The following is a 20,473-nucleotide window of genomic DNA, read 5'->3' as shown; positions in this document are numbered from 1 at the left end:
TTAAAACTCGAGGAATATGAATTTGCGGCTCCAAAGCAAAAACTACCATATAGTGCACTATTTGACGATTTTATCAAACAAACACGTGTCAGGAACAGCTCCACACCTGGCACTTGGCAGAAGTTAACAAAAGTTAACGCCGAGTTGTTTATAACTCTGCCCGGATGTTTTAAGAGACGACCACTTTGCATAAATAGTGTTGTAATGACGGCGTAGGTTCTGTGCAGTGGCAGGTGGAAAAAATTACTCCCTTTTCATGAAAACCTTTTGTTTCACTATCGCATCATGTTCACATAGCGCCAGGACACTCTCCCTGGTGATCTGTGCGCTATACACTTCCCTCCTTCCTGTCTTTCCTCCTCTTCCTGCATCTTTTGCCTCAGCCCTCCAGTACCGCACTGGTTTGCTTTCTTCCCCCCTTCCCACGCCTCCTCCCTTCCCTCTGTTTTGTGCCAGTCCGTCTTCTCTTTCTCGGGCGCCTGCCGTTATCCCCTTCACCTCTCTCCTTTTCTCGCCTCTCCCTCCCACTCAGCACACTCTAGTCCTGTCCACACCGCCCCTTTCTCTCATTCTCAGCACTCTGTGTTTGCCCTCGGGGCTGGGCCGGCCTCAGCTCTACGTCCTTTCTCTCCTGGGTGGAACCTGCAGCCGTGCGCCCTGGCGGCCTGCAGCGGGCAGCCAGTGAGTCATGGGCCCCAGTGCAAGGAAGGAAAGGGGCCCCTAGCCAGTGGAGCAAAAATCAGGGTTCAGTGGGCCACTGCACCTGCTGCACCCATGGATGCCTGGAACAAGTGTATGCCCTGGCTGCTCTGTCGCACCTTGGAGGACATTTACCCTGGCTTCTGTGACCAGTGCGCAAGGGAGTCTGGCCCCCTCTCTCTCCGGGGTGGTAACAAGCGTATCCCCTCCCCTACTTCCCTCTGGATACGCTGGAGTATGTACTAGGCCAGGGCGTAATTTCAATGATGCCAGACTAATTCCAGAAATGTCATGTTACTCTTTGACGGAATTTCTGATAGTAATGCGATTACTCCTGCTTGCGTAATTAAGAGTAATTTGGGGGGAAAATCATACAGCGAGAGCAGCCGGGAGCTCTATTCGTGTTCTGCCGCCTTTAGCGCTGTTCTTACAGTAAAATGCATCCTTGGGTCCATTTTGGGCGCGAGGGGACATTTTGTCCTAAGAGAATAGCACTGAACGCCAGGGATACGTTGGGGAAAATCCTACGCCGAGAGCACATTTAGCGAGCGCAAGCTGAATAGACTGCGGAGTGTGAACTCCGTAAGACCAGGTTGGGGGAGGGGGCTACCGGCAGCAGGAGGAAAGGGTTCTTCATGTCGAGCGCATACATCTCTTCCGCACTGGCGTAATGAAAATTGAGGGGGCCTCCCTGCACGGTACGTAGAGGGGACCCCTCCGGGCTCAGTAAGGAGCTCTCCTGCCAGAGTGCAGCGCCGAGGGGGCCCCCTGGAGCTTGGGGCCCCCAGCACCACGGGGGCTGCGGGGGCCTGTGTTACGCCACTGCTCTTCCGTCGCCTGGCAGGAGTAAGAGGGGGCCTGGCAGGAGTAACAGGGGAGGCAGGCAGACTTTACAGAGGCCTGCAGCCAACTCCTGGAAGAAGCAGGCGTGTAAAGGAACAGGTAGCCCCCAAAAAGAGGTGTGGGGTTGCGGGAATGGAGAACCATTTTCTAGCTGACAGTTCCACGGTAAAATGCAGCAGGGCTGGTGAAAAGTCAGTCACAAGATGGCCTTTATACACCACTTGTGTGACGTCACAGCACTCAAACTACACCCAGCAATTCAAGGCGGACTGCATGCCCACTTGAAGAGGGTCTGGTAGCGGTGTGACCTATGTGAGGACGTGGGATGTGAAGTGCCAGGTACAAACATGGGATCTCTTTGTGTTGCGGAAAACTTGTCGCAGCTGGTAATGCATGCCAGCTTTTATGCAGGTAAGTGGCAGGCATAACCCAATGCCCTTTTGAACGAGCACTCTATGCCAGTGGCGTAACAAAAGCCCCCACAGTCCCCGCTGTGCAGGGGGCCCCCCGAGCTGCAGGGGCCCCCTTCAGCACTGGCAGGACCCTGGCCTGAGAGCTCCTAACTGGACCTGGAAGGTCCGGGGGCCGTGCACAGGGCCCGACTGGGAACAGAAACCGGCCCTGGCAAACTGCTCAGCCGGCCCCCCCTTAGGGTGAGGGGGCGTTCAGCCGAGCAGTTTGCGAGGACCGGTTTCGGCCGATTTTGTAACAGGGGGCAGATAATGCCGACCCCCGGTAACAAACGGCCCCCAGGGGGCCAAAATCAGCCCAGGAAACGCCCGGTGCCCCCTATGGCTAGTCCAGCCCTGGCCGTGCATGTATTTTGCAGGGAGGCCCCCTCAAGTTTCATTCCACCACCGCTCTAGGCGAGTCCGATAGCTGTGTGTGTGGGATGCACATGGCGGCACCTTCACAGCATGCTCGCTTGGGCTGCACACTATGCCACGCAGGTTTCAGGTGTGCGAGGCTCATAAACCCCAGCTTCCGCTGGCGGAAGTCCAAACAATTCCCACATGGGCCCGCCCCGGAATAACCACAGCCCTTCCCAGCGCACTTCCTGGCCGGCCTCTAATCACGACTAATATGCAGGCCTTTTCTATTTTTTGTTTCTGTTCTTCCGCTTTCTTCTTTTTGGGACCGGTGTGGCCACAAAAATCTACCTGCCGCCCTCGCGCCAGCCGCAGAGTCTAAAAATGGCAGCGGTAAAGCCCGGCCTCCCAGACAGGAGGCGTGAGGACGGGAGGGAGGGTCTACTTCCGGAAGCGGAGGTTCACATCCCGGTCACCCCTCTGGCTTGGGCCCTCCGCTGGGAGGATCTGAAAGCTGGGTTTTTGAAAAAACGGTGCTCCATGGGCTCAAGAAAAAAACTGTTTTAACAGAGAAATGGAGAAGGGAGAGAGAGAGAGAGCAAAGGAAGCTAGAGAGAGGGCGGGTGAGGACTTACTGAAAATGTTAAATGTGCAGATTCTTGAGGCCTAATGTCAAGCAGGACGAAGGAAAATGTCTCGCTTCGAAACTTTTGAACAAACATCACATTAGGAAAGGATTCACAACCGAGATGTTTCCATTCGAGACGTTCCTTCCAGGGCTGTCCGGCCTCACCACCCAGTCAAAACTATTTTTTTTAATTTTTATTCCACTACCTAAAATAAAAAAATGTAAACACACAATGCGGAGGGCACGGACTTGTTGCGTTACTCCGCCTACAACTCTGAGTAGTAAAGGCTCTGCAGCGGCTACTCATAGCTTACATAATGTATACAACACCCCAGAAAGGCCTCGTTTACCATCTTACAGTCCTCCCGAGAAAACGCCAACCTGGAACCACAGCTCTGCCTCCTCGGATCAAGGCGGGATCCCCAGGTGGGAGCCCTCCACATTCAAAACCACCTGAGATCACGACGACTTCCGGAGAGACATTGCACCAAGGCCTGGGCCCAACTGGTCCCAACAGCTTAAGGCCCACATGCCCTGAGTAGGGGTGGGCGGAATATGTGGAAATGTGAGATTCCGTGGAATTGCGAGAAGGGGCAGAGGGGTCACCGCAATGTGTAGTGCATAACCCTTGGTGCCCATACATACTTGCACACTGCACTGGAGTGGATACCCCCCAGCGCCCATACAATAAGTATGTAAGGCCGCAGAGTGGTATGCACTGGGGTGGATACCCCTTGGTGCCCTTACATCTTTTTGTAAGTGCACCAAGGGGTATGCACTGCACATTGTGATGCCCACTCTGCCCCTTTGCGGAATTCCACGGAATCTGGCAGAATTTGAATGGAATTCTGGAAAATGAAACTTTGCCAATTCCGCCCACCCCTAGAATTTATTATAATTCTGCATTACATGAGAATCGTGGGATTGCTAAATTCCTCCAATTCCACCAGCGGAATAAAAAAATTCTCTCTACCCCTACCTGAGAGTCAGATACACAGCCTCAGCTGGTCTTGTAGCTACTGGGGTCTGAAGCCACAGACCATACAATCTCCGACTGTTGCATCCGCCCGTCCCATTCCTCGAAGAGTGGTTTCAGCCCTACAAAATCCTAAATCGGTGCATCTTTTTTTTTAAAGTCTTCTCCGCCTTCATTTCTGGAAACTCTTTAAATTTTACAAGTTGCAGGAGAAGAGGTGCCATGTTGTTAATCAGAATGCTGTTACCACCTGGTAAATTAATCACATGTGGATACCGGACATGGGACCCACTAGAGTGGCAACGGGCTTCACGCCGGTGATGGGAGACATGAATACTACTGTGCTACAAAAAGGTCTGGAAAACCATTGAAAATCATATTATACTGGAGACAACGGCAATCACTGACCAGCTAATGAACAGATGAAGGCCAAGTGCATAGCAGACATGACCGAAACGGGCTACTCTGATCTACCGTTCTTCGAAGAACATGCTTTAAAGCGGCCATCCATTCGAGGCCTGTGCCTTAGGAAATAGACCTGAACAGAGGAAATAGACCTGAACAGAGGGTGCTTCAATTCAGCTCTTTCCCAACCACCATATTTGAGTTTTAAGCAAGTTACTGTGAATTCAAACTGCATACTACAGGCAAGGCCACTGGAAGTATACGACTCTGCGGCAGTGATGTTTTTCACATCATTAAGGATTTGCCTCAATTGCCTCATAAGCCATCAAATGCTGCATAATTTGTAGATTTAACCCAACAAATGTTTCTAGCTCAAACAGATCAAGTGTTACTAAAAAAAAAAATGCAACACGAGCTGCTGAGCACGGAAAGGCCCTGCAGGAAGATTATCTAATTATCTTCAGTAGTTTGTTGCCAACAGAAAGTCAGCTATTGCCGCACTCCCATGCTCAGTAAACAATGTCCTCAAATAAGGACCAATGTTTGATGCTAGATAAGTCCAAAATATACAAAAGTCCTAAAGGAAAGCGAGGTATTCCCAGTTCCACCGGACCGGATGAAAAGTCGTCAAAGCTTCAATATCATATGTTCTTTTATTGGTTTCCAAACCCATATTTTTTTCCAAAACAGCCAACACGTGTTTCGTCCGTACTAGACAAGTACTATGACTTCCTCAAGGCTAATAATTGACTGGTCGCGATTCCAGCAATCAGTAAATAGTAACGGAGATAGAATGTCAAACCAATGAGAAATCTCCACAGTAAATAGGCCAAAATCACATCAAATCAAATCGATTAGTGCATCAATACTCTCTGTAATCATCAATAGTGGTAAGTCTTAAAATATGAATTCCCACTGGAATAGACTGTGGCAAATAAGTGAAGAAACCGTGTCAGTCCTTATCCGTATATAGTAACGTGCTCGATAACACCAAGTAGAAGAGTCCTGTTCAGTAGTTTGTTGTTGCTTTTGGGTGTAAAATTGGTACTAATGAGAAGAAACCTTTGCTGCAATAGTATTAACGTGGGTAAAAATGACAAAAGAATGAAGTAATACGGTCACACAATGTGTCGTATTACACCGCATATTTTTGCCTTTTCTTGACGCATAATTTAGCCAACTCTGCCACATAATTTGGCCTTGTCCTTCTGCATTATTCGAGTGGCCCTGTATAGGAAACTGTAAAGCACACGTGTAGACGTGCGGGAGATGTTCTGATGACGACCTTTAATTTCAGGGTATCGCGGATTACAAACATTTTGTCCAAATCCTCTTGGCTGCAAGTTGGAGACGCTCCGTCACAGGAGACACTCCATGTGCGGCAGACCACGCTCAGAACTGGCAAGTACTAACCCGTCTCTTGAACCGCGAGACGAGTCACGTCTGAGAATTTGGAGCTTGTCCGGGACTGACGAGGGAGGAGTTACAAGCTTTCACTTGCCGCCTTTCCTGGGAAGTCACCATCACTGGCGGGTACTCAATGGCGCTCCAAAACCGCCCTGTAGTCCAGCCTTTACTAGTAGGAGGAGTTTCTGAAGCACCGAGCCTTGAGTTTCTTGCACTCAGTTGCACCTCCAGGTAGCAGAGGGCTCTGTGGATGTAAACACAGCTAATTTACTATTCTAACTCCAGTCCTAGAATATCTGAGGAAAGGCCAACTTTCTCCCAAATTGTACAACATTCTCCCAAAGTGTACAGGAGGTTAATTTACTATTGTAGCTCCAGTCCTAGAGTAAAATTCCCCAACCCCATGCTGTGTGCCGGCAGGTGACGCCTGCTTGGATGTTGCGTGGCGCTCCAGAAATGCTATTAACTCAAACCCTGAAGACAAGAGATGGCTGCTGTTCGGGGAACATTTCGCATCTCAAACAGGCTCCTGGGTGTCTTAAGCAGCATGGAGACCAGTACTCTGTAGGCGTACTCTGGGAAGAGATCTCAAACAGTGCCACTAAACTTCCGGCCAACACCAGCTCCACACAGCTCACACTTCCGGGGAAAACCGGAAGGTGGGAGAGTGAGCCGGCAGCGAGTCAGGCTGTGACCCGGAAAGAAAAGCCAGGGGATGGGTTGGCTGCGATGCAGAAGGCTTCCAGCAGCACCGCAGGGAGGGATGGAATAAAAGTTATGTATGTACTTAGGAAGGGGCGGGGCCAGCCTGCGAGCATGAAGCATCGCTCCCACTTTAGTAACAGGGGGCCAATATTGCAGCATTGCTTCAAAACTGGCCCCACGGTCACTAAATCGGGGCCCTCGCCGGTCGGGCCCTGGGAAAGGGGTACGTAAAGCCTTTAGGGCACCGACACAGAGTGAATGGATGACAGAGGGGCGTCTAGGACTGGAAAATGACTTGTCAGCACCAGTGGAATGAGAGGGAAATGGATACCCACTCACTGAACCCAAATGACGGTCCTGGACCGACCAACCTGGGCATTGGACTGTTCTTTGCACTATAAAGATGTGTCCAGGTGCACATGACCTCAGCGCACACAGCTCAGCCTAGATGCAAGTACTTCACGGTCAGCCCAGACACAGCCCTGAACGTGATGCCTTCCCACAAACCGTGGGCCTTTCTCATTGTTAAAAGAACAATTGAAGGACAGAATGCAGAACAATGTCATGCATTCACCCCAGTACAGAGATAACCGCCTAAATCAATTGTGCCACTGGATTCAAGCTATCTTGGCTGATGAGGGATGCTACCCCGAAACCGGTCCCAGGATGCTTGTTCCCGGTCCATGGAAGACCTGGCTTGTCAGTTTGGGCTGGACTGTTCCCATGAGGCACAGGGTCAAGACTGATTTGCATATGGCCAGGTCTGAACTGGGGTGGCAGAGTGGGCTAAAGAATGATGGATTCAACCCAGATCTCTTGACTGGGGGTGAATGTTATGATTTGTTCTGCATTCCGTCCATGAATTGTGTGTCTTTTGCTTCCCACAAACCTACAGCATTTAAGGGACCCGCAGCAGACATGCGCTGCAGTGTCGCACACTGACACACAAGGGGAACGGAACACCGCCTCACAGTCAACCGGTGGAGTAAAGGTATCAGCAGGGGCATAGCTACCACTGGTGCAGCAGGTGCAGTGGCACTGGGGCCCAGAGCCCTCAAGGGCAATTGAATCCCGACAATGATGTGTATTACTACCCCCAACAGCTGTCAGAGTGGCCATTTGGCTTGCTTGCACCAGGGTCCATGGCTTCCTTGCTATGCTATTGGGTATTAGACAGCACGAGCACTGGTGTCTGCACCATCAGGTCACTGAAGACGTGTAAGGTCCCCATGTTTCACATCATCAGGTAAAAAACAAATACAAACTGCACTTTCTGATCAAAAGTTCCAAAAGGAGATCAGCTGAGCAGTCCTGCGGGGGGCAGTGGCTGCCGCAGAAGCGCTCACCACCTTGAATGTTGTTCCCCTTGAGGAGGTCCTAAGCTGTGGTGTGGTTGGTGTCCAACCACAGCTGAAGAAGGGCGTGGGTGAAGTCAGGGATGATGCCCACACGGGGGAGGGTATGGAAAGCAAAGAAAGACTTGTAAAGATGCACCGCACCAGTCCAATATTTACTCATGGCTGAATCAACACCGCCCTTCAGGTCCCAAAACTGATGTCACACGTGGAACGGTAAGACAATCACAAGGATCTCCTTTATACGAGCCAGGGAGGAACATCTCCCTCAACCAGGGAGGGACATCTCCCTCAACCAAGCCATGAATTAACATTTCCCTCAACCAGGGAGGAACATCTCCCTCAACCAAGCCATGAATGAACATCTCCCTCAACCAGGGAGAAACATCTCCCTCAACCAAGCCATGAATGAACATCTCCCTCAACCAGGGAGAAACATCTCCCTCAACCAAGCCATGAATGAACATCTCTCTCAACCAGGGAGGAACATCTCCGTCAACCAAGCCATGAATGAACATCTCCCTCCACCAGGGAGGAACATCTCCTTCATCCTAGCCATGACTGAACATCTCCCTCAACCAGGGAGGAACATCTCCGTCAACCAAGCCATGAATGAACATCTCCCTCAACCAGGGAGGAACATCTCCCTCATCCTAGCCATGACTGAACATCTCCCTCAACCAGGGAGGAACATCTCACACAACCAAGCCATGAAATTAAAGGAAATCCAGTATTTGTAAAGCACACAATTACCCGAGGGTGTCAAGGCGCTGTGGGCCATCGGGAAGATTAAGCGGGCTATTGCCCAGTCACATTGTGCTGGGCTGACCTGCCGCCAGGGATCAAACCCTGAACCATGTGGTACGGAGTCAGGCACCCTGGCCGCTGCGCCACACCTCTTCCACATGAATGAACGTCTCCCTAAACCAGGGAGGAACATCTCACCCAACTAAGCCAGGAACGACCGTCTGACTCAGACAGGGATAACCAGATCAGTTAACGATGAGAATCAACCCCAGCTAAGCCAGGGAGGATAATGTCTCTCGCTGACAAGCGTGTCACTCTGTCAGGGTGGAGCGCCTCCCTCAGGTAGGGTTCCAAGGATCTCCACAAACACCCAGCAGAGGGCACACGCGCCATCTCCTCACTGGATCTAAAGGAGCACCGGTAACACTGCAGCCGGTAACACTGCAGCCGGTAACACCTCAAGCTTTGAAATCTATTGGAAGTACTAATCAGAATGTTGCATGACATCATAGGAACTTGCGTCACACGACTTATGATATGAGTGACAACACAGAAAGTAACTAATTCAAATAATAAAAAAATATAAATGTGTGTCAAAGTAATAAAATAGCACCAACACTTTGGACAAACACTATGGCTGCTCTCCAGTTGCACTCAATTGATGCCCTGTACAGACATCCAGATTAAAGGTGGGCCACATAGTGTCCCCAAGAAGTGCAGAAGTCCTGTAATGTGCCATAAGCTGCAGTTCCCATGAGCCGTAGGGGCTGTCGGAGGACTCGTTGTAGCCTCTGAGGATCCCAGGGGCTACAGTGCTCACAGCTAAACTCTGAACAGAACCACTTTTAGAAGGTCAGTCCGGGCCCCTTCTCACCAAGTGTGGCATCTCGCCTGTTTTCAATGAAAGCTCAACCAAACCTGCACATGCGTGAGTCTCACTCGCTATGAGTGAAACTGGACACCTCTGCCAAAGCCCGCTGACTTCCCAAAACCTCCCAGCTCTTCAGGCCCAAGGTAGCCCCCACAAAAAGAGCGCTGCTTAAGTAGCCACTTCTATTGGTTCTGCTGCAGGTAGGTGGCCACCAGCGTACCACTGAGCCTCCCATGGACGCCCCGTTGCACCATGGGAGTGTTCCTTATCTGACCATTGGCAGGTGCGTACCTCTAGAACATGGCACTGCAGAATAGCTGACCAACCGTCTGTAAATTTCACAGACAGTCCGTAATTTCGGCCATCTGTCCCTTGTCCGTGAAGGATTCTTTAACGGACGCCATTTATCGCACCACCTTAAAGCCGGCACACCTTCCACCCACCTCCCTGCTGGACTCCGATGCCTTTGAGGTCGGGTGTAACACTCCGGTGCAGGACCAACGCTCAGATACCCAGCAGCATTGGAGAAGCACAGCGGGATGGCTACCCTCACACCTTTAGCCTTTGATGAGCTGTTAAGAGGTGTTTGAAGGTGTTTGAAGGTGACAGAGGGAGGGGCTGCAGCTTCAGGCGCATCTATTCAGATGCAAACAGCCCTGAATGCGTCATGTCTCTGCAATTTAGAGGGGCCTCACACATTACCTTTGTGCCCAGGGCCCCAAACATCATAGAACCGGGAGGCAGCACGTGGTTCTCTCCACAGAGCTCAATTACGGTTATTAAATTGTAAGCAAACCTCGGTTCTTCAAACATGCAGTCTAAAATGTAATAAAATAAAGAAATGGCACAATCGCACCCACACTGATTAACAAAGTATGGAGGACAATCAGTTAAATCAGTTCTCTTGGAGTATCTCCTTTAAGTACTGTACATCACAGTGGTGGATGAAAAAACTAACATTTTAGAAAGAGAGCCTGTTGTCTCGTTGTCTTGTCCAGGAGGGGGTGAGGAGCCCTACCCCACCCTGGAAGAGACCAAGATGATACTAGAATACTGCATGCCCACCCCTGTGCCCACCCTGGTGGATCCTGTTCCTCCTCCTGTGAGGGCTCCTGTCCCCCCATGTGGTGTCTCCTGTCCCCCCCCCCCCGCCTGTGATGGCTCCTGTCCCCCCCTGTGGTAGAACCTGTCTCTGCCCTGGGTGGCTTCTGTCCCAGTCCTGGAATGGCTTCTGCAGCGAGGGTGAAGTTCTTGATGGGCCTCTTCTCAAAAAGGCTCAGCTCAAAATTAATATGAAAAGGTGAGTGAGCGAGTAAGTGAAGGGATGGGTGGCTGGCTGGATGAATTAGTGAAAGGGTGAATGGATGAATGAACAATTGAATAGATGGATAATGAGAGAGGATGGATGGATTGATGAGTGAGTGGAAGGATGGATGAGAGAAAAGGTAAAAAGCTGGATGTATGGGTGGAAGGGTAGCTGGATGGGTAAAAGGGTGGATGGATGAGTGAAAGGATGGAGGAGTGAAAGGTGGATGTTGAGTGAGTGGGTGGACGGATGAGTGAAATGATAGATGGATTGATGAATTGATAAGTGCAAGGGTGAATGGCTGGACAGATGAGTGAAAGGGTGGATGTAAGGATGGATGAGTGAAAGGGAGGGTAGGTGGACAAAAGGATGAATAGATGAGTGAAGGAGTGAAAGGATAAATGGATGAGTGGATGAGTAGATGGATGGGTCGGTGGATGGATGGAAGGAAGGATGGCTAAGTGAAAGGGTCGATGGAGAGAGAAAGGGAGGATGTATGGATGACTAAAAGGGTGGATGGGTGGAAGGATGAATGACTGGGTGGATGGATGAGTAAGTGAAAGGATGGCTGGATGGGTGAAAGGGTAAATGGCTGGATGGATGAGTGAATGGATGGATGGGTAGAAGAGTGGATGGACGAGTGTACAGATGGATAGGGTGAAAGGGTGGATGGATGGATGAGTGAAAGGATGGATGAGTGAAATGATAGATGGAAGGAGACATGATGGATAGGTATGCAAATGGTTGAATATGTTTGAATATGACTGAGCTTACTTGGATATGGCTGGGCTTACTTATATACTATTGCGCGACCTCCTCTGATGTGTCTGTAAAACATATCTATTGTCCTGAAGTTTTGTCCTGAATTTTGACCTCCTGTCCTGAATTTGTGTCCTGAATTTTGACCCTTTGTCCTGAATTCTTCCACTCACCGTCCTGAATTTGCACCAATGCCAGTTGGTCACCCTACTGCAGAAGCTACCATAAACTGAAGTTATCTAGGAAGAGAGGCGAGCCAATCAGAACAACGACCTGAGGAAAGATTGTAGCAATCAACACAGCAAAGGCAAAGGCCGAGGGGGAGAGGTGTGCCGGTGAGAACACAAGTAGGGCTGAGAGAGCGCAGAGGAAAAGAGGAGTCGATGGAAGGAAGTGAAACAGGTACAGAGCCAAAGAGACCAAAGCCCTAGAGGGAAGGGACGGTACTCAATGGACGAAACAGAGCAGAGGTAGAAGAGAGTCAGATACAACTCAAAGGGAAAGAGAGTGAGGTGAGCCAATGAGATTACAGAGGAGCAAGAGAGCCGAGAGAGAGCAGAGTCCAAAAGTGAGGGACGGTACTCGATGGACGAAACAGAGCCAGAGACAGCTAGGTCCCAGAGGGAAGAGACGGTACTCAATGGACGAAACAGAGCCAGAGAGAGCCAAGTCCTAGAGAGAAGGGAAGGTACTCACTGGATGAAACAGAACAGAGGTAGAAGAGAGTCAGATACAGCTCAAAGGGAAAGAGAGTGAGGTGAGCCAATGAGATTACAGAGGAGCAAGAGAGCCGAGAGAGAGCAGAGTCCAAAAGGTGAAGGTTCTCGATAAATGGGAGCGTACAGAGGAACAAGAGAGCCGAGAGAGCAGAGCCCAAGAGAGAACGAAAGGGACTCAAATAATGAAAAATTACAGAGGCACAAGAGAGTGCAGAGTCCAAGAGAGAAGGGAAGTTAAACAAATAATGAAAAAGTAGAGCATTAAGAGAGCCAGAGAGGGCAGAATCCTAGGGGGCTTGTATGGCTCCGGATAAAAGAAAACATACAGAAGGACAAGAGAGCAGCAGAGAAGCCAAGGCGAAAAGAGTGAAGTAAGCCAATGAAAGCGTACAGATGAACAAGAGAGCAAGAGGCAGAAGAAAGAGATGTGAATGAAAAAAGCCAATCAAGCCCAGAGTGGTGACTCTGCTGCAGAGACCTGAGCCCTTGCACATTGTCGACGAAGCACCTGTAGGTGGCTGCAGAATCTGCGGCACTGGGGTTCCTTGGTCTGCAGTATGGTCAGGAGTTGTTTGGAGGGCTGTCCACACCTGCCCTGGGTACCAAACCATCTCAGCTCTTACCAAGAGGAATGGGGGTGCAGCACAGAGAGAGCGAGTGCGAGTAAAGTCTGGGCAGAGTTCGCAGAGTTCCGAAAACACCGCTGCGCTACGCGGAGCTCCGAAAGCGGCGGAGTGCATTGGATAAATGCAGTTCGCTGTGATTTTCAGTGCCAGGGGCTTGTCTGCACTGTGCAATTATCGTGAACAGCACCATGCAGAATGCAAGCAGGCGCTGCTTCCTTTCTGCCGCTCGAGTAGATTTTTACTCGAGCAGAAGCTTTCTCAATGCAAGCGGACAGTTTCTCAACATGAGCAGTCTCGAGCATACGCGACCACTCGCAATGAGAAATCTGACCGCCTGGCTTGGGAAATCTCGCGAGGAGGTTGATTTTCCAGGCTCGCGCTCGCCAACTTGATGCTTATGATCGCGAACGAGGAAAAAACACGCCGGGAGGTCGATTTTCTTTGCTCGCACTCACCAACTTGACGTTGACAAACGCGAGCGAGGGAAAAAACTCAGCGGAGCGGAGTTTTTCTAACTCCGCAAGCTCCGCGTAACGCAGAGTGCGGAAATCTCCGCAAAGTCCGCGAGCGGAGAGGAGTTCACTGCCCAGACTTTAGTGTGAGTGTGTGTGTCACACCACGCACCAGAGTTTCAAATCCACAACTTGGCTCGGCAATACAGTTGTCTTGCATCTCTTCAACCCAAGAAGGCCTCAGCAAAAGAGGAGAAGAGAACCCAGGGTGAGGGTGATGTATGAGGGATGCCTACAGTGCAGAGGAAGCCGGAAATAGTAGGCTGGGCTGAGCTGGGGATTTGCATCTGCCAAGAATTGACGCTTCCATCTGGCTTTTTCTGATCTCCCAGAGGCCTTAGTTTTGGCTTGTAGAGAACATTGTGTGGGAAACTTGTACTGAAGACATACGTCATAGGCACATGCAAGGTGAGAGGGCATGGAAGATACTTCAGTTAGGAAGGGATGGAGAGAGGAGTCAAGAGGCTGAGAAGCGAACATCTTAACTCAGGAGGAGGAAGAGAGGTCCCTCTCCAACCTCGAGGCTCATGAGGATCACCCACAAATACGACTCTGTTGTCCATGACAGATCTAACCTCGGCCAAGAATACCAAAGCCCAACACGTCGACGGGGTAAGCACAACTTCCACCCTGATGGTGCCGAGGGAAGTATCATTACAACAGTCTTACAAGAGAACCGAATCTACGAATCAAGGGACCTCCAAGGCAAGAGCAGAACTTAAGGTGTCACTTCAGATGCATCAGCACGGAGCAAGGTAGGAAGGAGAGGCCACCATGAAGGAATGAAGAGGGGGCGGTGGAAACACCAAGAATGAACAATACTGAGGCGTAAACATTCTCGCAGATGCTCAGGTCTGAGGTTTAAGTAATCATGGGAGAGTACCATGCGGACCGCAAGCATCCATGGCATCTTAGGAGGACATGGTAGACCATCTGATGGACAGATGTTCCAGTCAAGGACCCAGTCTCAAAGAGGGGGACTGGACACCAGGCGTGCACACATTCACCAGCAGCCTGTCATGGAGGAGGTGAGGGGTCAGCAGCTCAGCAGGTGGGCAGTGAAAGACAAGGCAAGGCATAGCGCGCGGCACCTTGGAGAGGGTCAATGAGATCTTCACGATAGAAATGAAGAACAGACTGCTGAGGTGGGGTCCCGCCACTTACAATGACCAGTGTGTACCTCTTGGGGGTCTTTAATGTTGGCACCTCTTCTTGGGCCAGTGGAGGGTGCACGCTCTTTGCACTCGCTCTCCACAGGGTGTGCCGCGGTTCTACAGGTTGGACTCACTCGTGCCGCAGTTATGCAAAGAGGGCTCAGGGTTTTAAGGGCCAACCATTGGGTGGTGACTGCAATCACTTCAAGCTGGTGGCAGCTCTTGGTCAAAGGGGGTACAGGGTCACCCCACTCTCCTTAGCACAACTACTCTCACATTATCATAGTGCAACTACTCACATCATCATGGCACAACTACTCCCACATCGTACCCCCTGAAAGGCCCACTTATGGGTGACCACCAAGAACAGACAGCTTATGGGGAGGCTACAAGTATTAACCGGTGAGGATTACCCCCAAAACGGGCAGCTGATGGGTGACCCCAAGAACAGACAGATGACGGGTGACCACCAAGAACAGACAGCTGACGGAGGACCACCAAGAGCTGATGGGTGACCACCAAGAACAGACAGCTGACCACCAAGAGTTGACGGGTGACCACCAAGAACAGACAGCTGACGGGCGACCACCGAGAACAGACAGCCGACGGGCGACCACCAAGAACAGACAGCTGACGGGCGACCACCAAGAAACAGACAGCTGACGGGCGACCACCAAGAAACAGACAGCTGATGGGCGACCACCAAGAACAGACAGCTGACTGGCGACCACCAAGAACACATTCAAAAAAATAAAGAGAGAGGGGTCCTACTGAACCAAAGGGACAGGACACCAACAAACGACACTTCTGTCAAAAAAGCAATCCCTTTGGACTCTTGCTTACAACATACCAACATTACTCTCAAACATTCTTCAACAACCCATTAGTTAGCACCAAATAGAGTCCAAAAACATAATATAAATTCTATAAATGTTTTTATTTTTAGGATCTTTATAGATTTAATAAATGTAAAAATTGTCTCTTTAAAAAAACATATGTATATTCAAATCACACATGAAAAATATTTAATTGCACAAACAGGGAGAATATATCAAGCTTATTAAAACCAATTTCAATTACAAAATAAATTGTAAAAACACTCCAAGTATGTAAACGGATATTTATGATGACCCTAGGATGATATTGTATCACACTCTTCCTTTTATCCTTAATTATCCAGACCAGGTACTACTTGGGTGCTATTCTTAACCAAAGCAAGCGACGTGTTTCGGTGGTATAATTGGATTCACCACCTTCTTCAGGCTTTAAGGATTTCATACATTGTCTCCCACCACATATATCAGATAAAGAGTGTGTATAAGGGGATCTTTCTCTCCCTATAGACTGTTTCCTTTTTCATGCGGTCACAACAATAAATGTGACATCAGGGGCGTTTAATAAATTCCCTTAGTGTAGTCTTTATCTTGTTCTTTCAACAGATTTTGAAAGTATGCAACAACAGGGGACTGAGCCTCACTGGTTACACTTGATTCTCACTTTGTATAACTTCAGCCACAGGAGCTATGGCCCTCCAAGAGAAAAAGGTTCTAATTGTTAAACACGACGCAGCGCCCCGTTAATGCTGTTTAGGGGTTTTGAAGCTGCCCAGCACCGGGACTGAAGAGTCTCCTCACCTGCTCCTAGGTTCCGTACACCAACCGTACACCACCAAGAACAGACAGCTGACTGGCGACCACCAAGAACAGACAGCTTATGGGGGGCTACAAGTATTAACAGGAGGATTACCCTCAAAACGGGCAGCTGATGGGTGAAACTAAGAACAGACAGCGGATGGGTAACCACCACGAACAGACAGCTGATGGGTAACCACCACGAACAGACAGCTGATGGGTAACCACCAAGAACAGACAGCTGACTGGCGACGACCAAGAGCTGACGGGTGACCACCAAGAGCTGACGGGTGACCACCAAGAGCTGACGGGTGACCACCAAGAACAGACGGCTGATCGGTGACCACCAAGAACAGACGGCTGACTGGCGACCACCAAGAGCTGACGGGTGACCACCAAGAGCTGACGGCTGACTGGCGACCACCAAGAGCTGACGGGTGACCACCAAGAGCTGACGGGTGACCACCAAGAACAGACGGCTGATCGGTGACCACCAAGAACAGACGGCTGACTGGCGACCACCAAGAGCTGACGGGTGACCACCAAGAGCTGACGGGTGACCACCAAGAACAGACGGCTGATCGGTGACCACCAAGAACAGACGGCTGACTGGCGACCACCAAGAACAGACGGCTGACTGGCGACCACCAAGAGCTAACGGCTGACTGGCGACCACCAAGAGCTGACGGGTGACCACCAAGAGCTAACGGGTGACCACCAAGAGCTGACGGGTGACCACCAAGAACAGACAGCTGATGGGCGACCACCAAGAACACACAGCTGACTGGCGACTGACAGCTGACCGCTGACCACCAATAACTGACAGGTGATGGGTAACCACCAAGTATAGACAGCTGATGGGCGACCACCAAGAACTGACAGCCTTCTTACACTGCTACAAATGTGGAGAGGAAGTGGGATGTCAGCAAAGCACACCTCAGGGACACAACACCAGTGAGAAAGCTGGTGCTAGAGGCACCCTTGACAGGGGTTACAGAGATAGGGGTGAGCAGATGGTGGGGAGGCCTGAAGTTACTGAAAGATAAACAAACAGGCCCAGACAGTGCGAGCAGGTGAAGAGGGTAACAGGAGGAAGATAGGAAAAGGAGAGGTAGGCAGGAGAGCCCAATCAGAGGCCAGGCCAGGGATTAGCGGTAAATCCGAGACTAGAGCCAGGGAGGAGACCAGAGGTTGACAGGAGGCCAGAAGAGCCGCATCATGCAGAAGGCAAATGTCAGGCACAAGATAAGCGTCAGGCAGGAAACCAGAGGGTCTGAGTCAGGCAGGAGACCAGAGCTGGAAAGGAGATCTACTTCAGGCACGGGACCCGAAGACCAGCGTCAGGCAGAAGACCAGCGTCAGGCAGAAGACCAGCGTCAGGCAGAAGACCAGCGTCAGGCAGGAGACCAGCGTCAGGCAGGAGACCAGCGTCAGGCAGGAGACCAGCGTCAGGCAGGAGACCAGAATGTCAGAGCCAGGCAGGCAGGAGACCAGAGCCAGGCAGGCAGGAGACCAGAGCCAGGCAGGTAGGAGACCAGAGCCAGGCAGGAAGGAGACCAGAGCCAGGCAGGAAGGAGACCAGAGCCAGGCAGGCAGGAGACCAGAGCCAGGCAGGCAGGAGACCAGAGCCAGGCAGGAAGGAGACCAGAGCCAGGCAGGCAGGAGACCAGAGCCAGGCAGGCAGGAGACCAGAGCCAGGCAGGCAGGAGACCAGAGCCAGGCAGGCAGGAGACCAGAGCCAGGCAGGCAGGAGACCAGAGCCAGGCAGGCAGGAGACCAGAGCCAGGCAGGCAGGAGACCAGAGCCAGAAAGACAGTAACTTAGAGACAAGCACTACACAAAAGCCAGACAAGAAAGACACCAGCATTAGTCAGAAGAGACCAGACAGGCACAAGAGTCCACACCAGAGTCAGGCAGGAGAGACCAGAGACAGACGAGAGCAAGGATCAAGGTCCCAGGGTCAGGCAGGAGACACCAGGGTCAGGTAGGAGAGCTACCTGCGCAAGGATGAACAGTCCGAGGTCCGAAGAGCACTCACCAATCACCACGCAGAGGACGTCAAGCGCCACAAACACCTTCCTCTTCTCCATCATCATGGCTCCCGGGGGCGGAGATGGCTCCTGGGGGCGGAGGGGTCTTTTTCAGAGGAAGTTTCTGTTCTACGGGGTTTGGGGGGGGGGGGGGGGTCCTGGCACCTGGGGCCTCGGAGAGTTCTCTGTACTCCCGGGGTTATCTCTCGTCCACGGGGGGAGTCTCCACCTGGGGCCTCATTTTGAAGCCAGGTAGGCTCTGTCACTGGCGGGTGGGGGCTCCTCGTAGGTCCAGTCCCGTAAGGGATCAGTGACAGGGGGCTCCCCAGGTGATCTCGCCGAGGAGTCCTCTCTGGGTCGGTGCAGTCTCTCCACCCTCGGTCCGTGCAGTCTCTCGTTCCACGGTCCGTGCAGTCTCTCGGTCTGTGCCGTCTCTCCCGGGTGCTGTCACCTGGAGCTCACTCCCGTGCGCTCTCTGCCCTCCAGTGCTGGCTCTCTCCTCCGGCTTCACTACCCCAGGATTCCCCCTCCCCTGCCCCCGGCCTCCTCTGTCCTCTCGGGGGCACCTCCCGCTGCCTCCCCTCAGCACCCCGCGGCCACTCCCGGCGCCTCCCTGCGGACTCTGCTCCTCGCAGCTCCTGAACCGGTGTAACTTGTTCTTCCGGACGGAATGATGGGCCGGGCCGAGCCGAGAAGAACCGACCCCAGCCCCGGCACCGCCCCCTCCGCCCCCGGAGCCACCCCGGAGGAGGACCAGGGAGGGAGGGAGGAGAGAGGAGCCGAGGAGAGAGGGGAAAGAAGAGAGGGCAGAGAGACAGAGGAGACAGAGGGCATGGAAGAGGTGGCAGAGGAGAGGTGGGCGGGGAGGGAAGGACATGCGAGAGGAGGGGAGAGGGGCGTGAGGCCGTGGAAAGTAGTGAGCGTGGGAGGGAGGGAGGGAGGGTGCGTGCACCAGCAGCTGGAAACAGGAGAAGAGGAAGGGGCAGAGATAAAGAGATTGGAAAGAAGCAGAGAATGGGAAACGAGAGACAGAGGGAGGAGGCGGGGGGGGGGGGTGCATGGGGGAAGTGCGAGGGGAGGGGATGGAGCAGGGAGTCGTGGCAAGCCGAAGAGGTGAGTAAACAAATGAGAAGGCAGGAGGAGGGAAGGAAAGTGTGACAGAGGGAAGGGCTCCCCTTCTGTAATATCTTATGTCACGTGCATTTATAGTGCGTTAAAGGACGTGTCTCCCCTTCTGCACTATGTTACGTCTCGTGCATTTATTGTGCATTAAAAAAGACAAGTCTCCCCTTCTGCACTATGTCACGTGCATTAATACTACATTAAAAAGTACGTGTCTACCCTTCTGTAATATGCTATGTCACGTGCATTTATAGTGCATTGAAAAGGACGTGTCTCCCCTATGTTACGTCACGTGCATTTATAATGCATTGAAAAGGACGTGTCTCCCCTATGTTACGTCACGTGCATTTATAGTGCATTGAAAAGGACGTGTCTCCCTTATGTCACGTGCATTTTTAGTGCATTAAAAAAGACGTGTCTTCACAATGTTACGTCACGTGCATTTATAGTGCATAAAAAAGGACGTGTCCCCCCATGTTAAGTGACGTGCATTAATAGTGCATTAAAAAGGACGTGTCTCCCCTTCTGTAATATGTTATGTCACTGGCATTTATTGTGCATTACAAAAGACAAGTCTCCCCTTCTGCACGATGTCACGTGCATTTATACTACATTAAAAAGTACGTGTCTACCCTTCTGTAATATGCTATGTCACGTGCATTTTGATAGTGCGTTAAAAAGGACGTGCCTACCCTTCTGCACTATCTTACGTCACGTGCATCTATGTAGCGCATGAGCATTACTTCTACTGTTCCTCTGACTCTGGGCGCCAGCCCTTTATGATTCGGGGATTTCCGTAAACCACAAAGTGGTTTTAATATTTTATTGGGCAGTGCTGCAAATAGAAATACCAAACTGTCCTAGTGTACATAGTTGCTATTAAGCAGTGCCGGTACTCTCCAGATAAAAGTGCTGCAGCAGTGCTGGGAAGTGTTGGTACTCTCCCATTAAATGTATTGAAGCAGTGCTGAGAAGTGCCGGTACTCTCCCGTTAAAAGTATTAAAGCAGTGCTGAGAAGTGCCGGTACTCTCCCGTTAAAAGTACTGCAGCAGTGCTGAGAAGTGCCAGTACTCTTTCATTAAATGTTTTGCAGCAGTGCTGAGAAGTGCCGCTACTCTCCCGTTAAAAGTACTGCAGCTGTGCTGAGAAGTGCGGGTCCTCTCCAGTT

The 20,473-nt window shown here is 51.2% G+C and overlaps 1 protein-coding gene across 1 annotated transcript in view; it reads right to left on the bottom strand.

The window, feature by feature from the left end:
* Window positions 1-19,025, bottom strand: part of PLPP2 (phospholipid phosphatase 2) — a 55,668-nt gene extending 36,643 nt beyond the window's left edge. The window contains exon 1 of the mRNA XM_085639325.1: window positions 18,191-19,025. Coding sequence (XP_085495451.1) covers window positions 18,191-18,248 — 58 coding nt within the window. The 5' untranslated portion in view covers window positions 18,249-19,025. The remainder of the gene's footprint in view (window positions 1-18,190) is intronic.
* Window positions 19,026-20,473: the final 1,448 nt, after the last annotated feature.

This window comes from Triturus cristatus, chromosome 12, assembly GCF_964204655.1.
Source record: "Triturus cristatus chromosome 12, aTriCri1.1, whole genome shotgun sequence".
NCBI classification, from domain to species: Eukaryota; Metazoa; Chordata; class Amphibia; order Caudata; family Salamandridae; genus Triturus; species Triturus cristatus.
The sequence above is the reverse complement of the archived record's forward strand: the minus strand, read 5'-3'. Positions and strand labels throughout refer to the sequence as shown.